General features: G+C 36.9%; 1 protein-coding gene across 1 annotated transcript in view; it reads left to right on the top strand.

The window, feature by feature from the left end:
* LOC106873724 (E3 ubiquitin-protein ligase MIB2) overlaps positions 1-8480 on the top strand; it is a 14877-nt gene extending 6397 nt beyond the window's left edge. The window contains exons 3-5 of the mRNA XM_014921206.2: positions 3193-3335; positions 6054-6125; positions 8017-8480. Of these exons, the coding sequence (XP_014776692.1) occupies positions 3193-3335; positions 6054-6125; positions 8017-8222 (421 nt within the window). The 3' untranslated portion in view covers positions 8223-8480. The remainder of the gene's footprint in view (positions 1-3192; positions 3336-6053; positions 6126-8016) is intronic.
* Positions 8481-8583: the final 103 nt, after the last annotated feature.

Here is an 8583-nt window from a genome sequence, read left to right as displayed (position 1 = left end):
TATATATACTTACACATACTCACACCCATACATATAAATATATATATATTCACACATATACAAACATACGAATACACACACATATATAATATATATATACACAAACAAATACATACGCATATACCCACACGCACACAAATACAGGCAAATACACATGGGTTGGGGGAAGAGGAGAGGGGGCGCGGTCACTGAATCATTATTATTTCACAATGCTGAATCTTGAAAATGCATATTTGGCATGGTGGGGACATCTCGGTATTTTCTCAGCATGCTTGTTTACCAAGTTTCTGTTACTTAGCAGGATGTACAAGGTTTCTTCAGAGCACAGATCACATACGCCGGATAGTGTATTATATAGGCGTGCATTTGTTATTATTGCCCATTCTATTTCGTATTTCAATTTTCCTTCCTTTAATCTCCATATTAAGTCTGCTAGTGATGTTGCGTGTCGTCGATCTATCTTTCGGAACGAGGAGGCATTGTTGCGATAATGGAACTTAAATTGGTTTTCAGATGCTCCTATGTATGTGTATTTGTGTTGTGGTGTGGTGATTGTGTATTTGTATATGCAATAATTTGCATTATTATTATTATTATTATTATTATCATCTTTGTAGTTATCTTGTGACCTTTTGTTTTTGCAATGCTCCGGTTGATTAGCAGTGTCTGAAGTGTTTTTGATGTTACAGCCTGTTTTGTTGATTCCTTTTTGAGTTATTGTTTGAATCCTGTTATAACTGTCGGAGTCGCTATCCATGTTGTTGTGATCCTTATTCTGTTTATTTATCTTGTTGTTCCTACACCCTGTAATGTTTTGGTCTTTTTGTACTTTTTCTGTGGTTGTTGTTTACATGTATATTTGTCTATTGTGGTATTGTGTATGTTGTACTCAATGTTGTTGGATGTGGAGTACGATACTTTTACTATTTGTTTGTTGAAGGTACGATGATATTTATGTGTTTTAGGGTTAGGGTTAGGGTTAGGGTTAAATACCATTATATCTTTTGTGTGGTTCCTTTGTCCTATTTTGTGTGCTGTTGGTATTTTGTGCATCGCTTTTGCTATTATTGTTATTGTTTCGAGTTCTGTTTATTTTTTCCTATCTTTCCATTGTGTCTTGTGTTTTTATTTGTTGTTATCTTCCTTGTTGTGTGTGTTTTCAATTTAAGTGTGTGGGTGTTAGTATTATTTAAGGCTTCGTTGAGGTGGCAAACTGGCGGAATTTTTAGCACATCGGGCGAAATGCTTAACCGAGGTCGACTTTGCCTTTCATCCTTCAGGTTTGATAAAATAAGTACCAGATGTACACTGGGGTCGATGTAATCGACTTAACCCCTTCACCAAAATTGCTGCCTTGTGGAAAAATTTCAAACCATCATTTAAGTCTTCGTTAGGTGTAAACTTGATTTTTCCCTTATACCCAATCCTAGCTAGTGCTTCATTGTAGTAAGGTGCATATTGGTTGAATATTGTCTCGGTGGTTGTTAGGCGTGATATTCCGCTGGCTGTGTTCCTATCTATTCTTTTGGTTACGGATAGTGGATGATTGAGCTTTACATTTATGTATCTATGACACACGTTTGATTTGTGGTATGGTTTGTACATCCATGTTTCTAAGTTAAAAGTAGCATCTAGGAAATTTACCTTACAGTAATCACTGTCTAAGGTTATAGCTAGGCCGAAATTTTAAAATAATTTGTGCAGTTTTTTTTTCTGTATCTCTCTATTACTACTTTATTACAATTATTATTACAAAAAGGGCATCGTCCCTGCATAGATTCCCCGCTATTTGTGGGAATGAAAGTTTGATGTGGAATAAGATGTAAATTCTCACAATATCCATGATCTGGGCTGAGTCACTTGAACCCATTGGTATATCGAAGGAATTCGTTCTATCTGATCTCGTCCATAGGTTTCTCGTGCTGTTAATATTATCTCTACATCTGGCTAAGATAAGCTTAAATGTTTTCATTGCAAATATGAGTGCTTTACTGAGTATTATAGGGTCAATTGTAGAGTAGTAGTTATCTATATCTAATCGTATAAATTTGGAGTTTTTTGTTTTTACTGTTTTCGTAAACCAACCTATTCCTCCTGTGTGTCCAACCATATGGAGAGTCCACTCTTAATTTTGAGTTCGGGCATTATTTTATTTATGATAAAGCAGCGAGCTAGCAGAAACGTTAGTACGCCGGGCGAAATGCTTAGCGGTATTTCATCTGCCTTTATGGTTTGAGTTCAAATTTCGCCGAGATCGACTTTGCCTTTCATCCTTTCGGGGTCGATAAATTAAGTTACCAGTTACGTCGATCTAATCGACTGCCCCTCCCCCAAAATTTCGAGCCTTGTACCTAGAGTAGAAAAGATTTTATTTATGCTGTTTTTGCTTATACGCCCTGTGTCCGAATTGGATGGACATATTAGTCTGACTTTATTGAAGTTATTTTTGTGGTCCTTAAGGTTTATCCTAGGTTTTCTTGAGACATATGGTTCCGTCCTATCGTCTATCTCTTTTTTTTTTACTATTTCAAATCCTTTGTTGCTCATATTAGTTAAGGTGTTGTTGGGTATATGTTATTGGGTGTATATTTGCTAAATATAAGACGTTCTCTGCTGAGTATAGGATGCTCTGTATAAGATAGGATGTTCTCGAAGCTGAGGATTTTAACCTTACAAAGACAATGTTTACATATCACATGAAGAAACACAACTAGATCTCATAATACAAGAAAACAGTTGCATAATCATGTACCTGCATGCCTGGAGAATTATGTTGCGTCGAAACAATTGTAGTGATTAAAAAGTAAATGTCCAACAGCACCTCTCGTCCACTCCAAATTTTTCAATTACCTATTCACACACAGCAGATGCACAAACGCAAATCTGGAAGTACGTATAATTCTTCTACTGGATAGCACAGGGTAAATCTGTAGGTGGACGATCTTTATACTATACGCTACTACGTTCTCAGCAGAACACACCATGACTTTATTAATAGCTGTATAAATATATACATATGTGTGTCAGCGTAGCACTTATATACACACAATTTTGTCTACGTAATTATTTAAAACAGAATTTGTAATACACTTGATGGTCACAGAAGAGTTACATAATATTTTATACTGCAAACATGTATACCATGTAATATTTGTTGTAATTGATAGGATGTGTTTATATTTTGTTCCATAGATGTTGGCAGTGTCAAGAGAAAAAGGCCACTGTCACTCTCCATCCTTGTCGACATATTGTTCTTTGTAAGAACTGCTGTTCTAAAATAACATTGAAGAGATGCCCCATGTGTCCACCATGCATACCCAGCAAAAGTGGATTTGGTAAGAATACACTTTGATGATCTGTCTGTCTTACTGACTTTATGGTGTGGAATAATGTCTTTCATGCTTTTGTGTAGATCCAGGTCTGTCAATGTAGCAGAGTTATGATAGAATGTGTTTCTGGGGTCTTTCCTGTGTGATAGTATGTCTATGACTGCGTCCACTAAACATTGTCTTTTAGACATGTCACACTTCAAGAGGGTTCTAGTCGGCAACATAAGACTAATGAATGATAACGAGAGATAAAAGTAATTAACTGAAATATCGATAAATCTTCAATGTTCTATTTATAAGCATAAACATTTTACTTTGAATTATGAGTGATTGCTGCTGATTAATGATTTATTAGTATGACGCGAGCAGATAGTTAAAGACAATGGAACTTACAACATCAGAGTCAGCTTTGGTAAAGTAGGAGATTCAAGGATAAAATCTCCACTGAGAGTTTAAGGACCAACATTAGAAAGCGAGTGCACGTAGCCTAGTGGTTAGACTGTCACAATCGCGATCCCTAGAACATGGGTTCGATTCCCAGAGCAGATGCCACATTGTGTTCTTGAGCAAAACATTTCATTTCACGTAGATTTAATCCCTTCCCTTAATCAGGGATAGGGGAATGTTGACCTGTTCCCTAGCCTGTGGAGTGGTGTCATTTGAAGGTTAAAACAATGCATAGCACATTGTGACAAGCGATGTGCAACAGCGTCTGATAGTCTGGTCGGTCACGTGATTACGCGACATTGTTTAAATAACACTATTCATATAAACATTTGTATACTCACATTTGTCTCTTTACATGTTGTTGGCACTCCGTCGCTTACGACGTCGAGGGTTCCAGTTGATCCGATCAGCGGAACAGCCTGCTCGTGAAATTAACGTGCAAGTGGCTGAGCACTCCACAGACGCGTGTACCCTTAACGTAGTTCTCGGGGGATATTCAACGTGACACTGTGTGACAAGGCTGACCCTTTGAATTACAGGCACAACAGAAACAGGAAGTAAGAGTGAGAGAAAGTTGTGGTGAAAGAGTACAGCAGGGTTCGCCACCATCCTCTGCCGGAGCCTCGTGGAGCTTTTAGGTGTTTTCTTACTTCCTGTTTCTGCTGTGCCTGTAATTTAAAGTGTCACGCTGAATATCCCTGAGAACTACGTTAAGGATACACGTGTCTGTGGAGTGCTCAGCCACTTGCACGTTAATTTCACGAGCAGGCTGTTCCGTTGATCGGATTGACTGGAACCCTCGACATCATAAGCGATGGAGTGCCAACAACAACAGATAACTAGTATTACAGCGTCACGTACAGGGCTATTATGCTATCTATATACTCTATTAACATGATAATTAATCTGCTATCATTCAATAACTGTCTTAAATTATGCCTGAAATTAAACCTTATTTTGTCTTAGCACCATCTTGTACCCCCACCTTAAATTTTACTCCTTGTTACCCTCCATGCAATTCTACTGTTTCTCTTGGATACAGAAGCACATCCTTACAAACTGGGATTATTGATTTTTATTATCCAGCAATGTCCAGCTATTATTGTGTCTTGGCTTCATTCCATATGAAACAATATTTGAATAATTTCTAAGGCGGTGAGCTGGCAGAAACGTTAGCACACCGGGCGAAATGCTTAGTGGTATTTCGCCTGTCTTTATGTTCTGAGTTCAAATTCCGCCGAGGTCGACCTTGCCTTTTATCCTTTCGGGTTTAATTAAATTAAGTACTAGTTGAGTACTGGGGTCGATCTAATCGACTGGCTCCCTCCCCCAAAATTTCGGGTTTTGTGCCTAGAGTAGAAAAGAATATGTGAATAATTTCTGTCTATTTATGTGGCACTGGTTATATATTTATTATAAAGTAATATAGTGACATTTTTAATTAGTTGACCTCAACTAGCATTAGTTACAAATGTTGTATAGTTGTGGTGATGGGATGGGGTGGGGTGCGAGTAGGATTACATATTCCTTATAATGATCTTATATTGAGAATGATATCCGAAAGACAGTTTCTGTCAGCTAAACCCTTCTGCAAGGATGTAATTTTGTCCTTACATTTGTTGGTTATTGGGTTTTACACCTGTTGAGGTCTACCACATTGATAGAGGAGACATGAACGGGGCGGGGAAGAATCTTTGACTTGTGTATAGAAAAATAATTGACGAACTTGTTGGTGTAACTAGTGTGTTCTGGAGCCCCTACCAACGAATTTTGAGCGAGGAATTCTGAATGAAATATTTGCAGGAAAGTTTGTACTTCGCTTGTTCACAGAAGGTCAAAAGCAGTCTCGACTAAATGCATGTTGTGAACTGAAAGAAAAGGTGGAAATTGACCTTGTTCTCTGTTACTTGTTTTTGTTACCCCGAATGAAAAATGTCCTTACAGAAAAACGTTTTCTAGATGTGTCTGAAGAGAAAAAACAACAACTTTACACCAAACAGCTTCACACCATACATTTCTCTCACCGTTACTCTCTCAGTCCTCCTCATAGGTAGGGAGGCTATAGGTATGGGGCTCCGGAAGGGGTCTCGGGGAGTAGTGTCCCTGCCTTTCTGAGCTAGTTTTGCACGACATTTCTTAAAAATAGTGGTAGAGGCCTTGGTCACGGGACCACTCATGTCTAGAAACTGAGGTTGGGGTAAGCAAGGGCATGCTCTCCGTAGAAAATACAGCTCCGAGAAAGCCTCATGATATAAAACTTGGAAATATTTATTTCAGTGACTGCAGAGTTAAGTGAAAAGTTTTTCCAGGATATCGCACAGCAGTTAGGAGATCAATGGCAGCAAGTTGGTGAGTAGAAACAGTACCTAACTGGTTTCAGCTTTTGTTTGTCAGCATGATTGCGTAAAATGTCCCATTTCTACTTTCTAGCTGAAAGGTTAGCTGTAAAGATATTAATATTACTGAATTGTCATAAAATATCCACCAATGTTAGCAAAGTTGGTAATAAGAGATAGATTAGAGAAGTACAGGACAACATCATTAAATGGTCCTTTTAAGCATGATTGTGTGTATAGTGAGTGACGTGTTATAGCCCCTCCACTACCCACTGTCCATCTATGGAGTTGTGGACCACACTTCACTCACATTTAGTGGTTAAGTGTAACTAGGTGAATGGTTTAGATGTTGGCGAGTCTTGTCTTCTTTCCTGATGACAGAATCTCTTCTCATTGCTAAGGTTTACTTTAACACGTCTCCATTATCGATTTCTCTCTAAATCATGGCATTGATTCAGTGAAAGAAATTCAGATCATTTCTTTTCGGTTTTAATTTAAAAAAAATTTAACTGACAAATTTAATTTTGGTAAATTGATGTAATGCTTCACACCAAATCTCACATTGTTATTCACTTGTTCCAGAATTCTTTTTTAAAAAGTATTCTCAACAGTTTCAAAAATTTGAAAATTTTTACCCAATCAGAAAACAGGAATTGGAAGCTAGCATTTTGTGCGTGATGACAACATAATGACAACTGATGACATTATGACGACAAAATATTCAAAGAGGAAAGTTTCTAAAAGTTTTAATGAATAAACTTATGCGAAATATTGAAACAGACATGTAATGCGAAAATTTACAAAAGATTTTAAAAAACAGATAGAAACTGAAACTGAAAGTTAAATTGCAAAAAAAAAAGTTTGTGATGCATTCTGGGAGTTTGTAAAATAACTTCCGGCGGAATTTTGGTTTAATTATCCTGTATAACGCCTCATAATTTTTCTTTTTCTTTTTTTTTTTGGAATTTCCAGAAAATATTTACGAATTTGTGTTCTATGGGAATAATATGATTATGCCAAAATGTTGGAATAAAACTTTTTATCCCTCACCTCCATAAATCCTAAAAGTTAAATTCTTTATTTTGATTTTATTTTTAACGAGAGTTTCAAATATGGACAGACCGAATTCTTTGCTTAAATCCCAGCAATGGACTACCCCTGGGTGCATCATCATTCAATTTTATGTATTCATGAAGAGAAAGATATTGAAAAACATGAATACATGTCAGACTGACCAAGAAACGAGGAAGGTATCAGGTGGTCATGGAATGTGCTAAAACCAACAACTAAATCACCCTTAAATCGCACACATTTTTATTTCATAATCTTATAATTCCCATGTGTAGAAACCTAGCTAATGGTGAAGAAGATCTAGGGATACACCAAGAAGGAAATGGTTGGATGACATCCATAATCTTAGCTGTTCACGCCTGGGAATCCAACCAAACTGTCTAATGATGGTTGCATCTGATAGGACCCTATGGAGGAGGACTCTACCCCCGCAACCCTCCCTGGAATATTCAGCAGAGGAAATGGATGGATGGATGGATGGATGGATGGATGGATCAACTGGTTTGACAGTTGGTGGCCTATGTTGATTCCTTAAGTTTTCATACACTTTTGCCTTCACAAACATTTTTAACATTTGTTTCGCATAAATTATCGCAAGTGTAATTTTCAATTAATATTTTAAATAATTTTCATCATTTCCATCCTATATTTTAACCTCTTTGTTATTATTTAATTAACATTCTTAGAAAATGTCTTATATTTTTTATATTAACTATTTTTCATTCCTCTATTGACATCGTGTATTTGTTATATTTATGATAACCTACAGTACACATTTTTTAATATAGAATCGTTAATGTTGCAGTTATTTCTTATTGTTGTATCTTTTGCAGGGAGGAATTTAGGAATCAAAAATGTCCAGCTGAATATTATCATGTGTAACAATCCAAATAACACTGTAGAACAGAGCTTCCAGATGTTGTACCGGTGGTTTACAAGTTGTGATCCAGATACTCGGACATTCAGAACACTAAGAGACGCCCTTCAAGCAGCTCAGTGTTTTGACGCACTGGAATATCTATCGTCAGGAGAAAAGTGAATCCCTATGTAAATGTTGAAATTGTTTAGTCTGAGGTCAGCCTTGATCACACAGAGACCAATGATCAAATGCATTCCAGCCAGGACCCTCCTGCCTTTATGTAGAGAACCCAGGATCACATTGTCCAATGTGTTCTTCTTTAAGCTGATAATTGTGAATTAAGGAGGATTTGGCTACTAACTCTAGCATATCGATCTACCACATAAAAGATTCCCAACTGATTTGGCCCCTTTTCTTTCTTAGGGCTTAAGTTCTGAAATAAAGATCAATTTTGAAATGTTCGTTCGTTCTTGTTGTTCTTTACCTCTCATAACCTCAGTATATATATGTATATATATATATATATGTATATATATATATA

Source organism: Octopus bimaculoides, chromosome 29 (assembly GCF_001194135.2).
Source record: "Octopus bimaculoides isolate UCB-OBI-ISO-001 chromosome 29, ASM119413v2, whole genome shotgun sequence".
NCBI lineage: Eukaryota > Metazoa > Mollusca > Cephalopoda > Octopoda > Octopodidae > Octopus > Octopus bimaculoides.
This window is presented reverse-complemented; position numbering and strand designations above follow the sequence as displayed.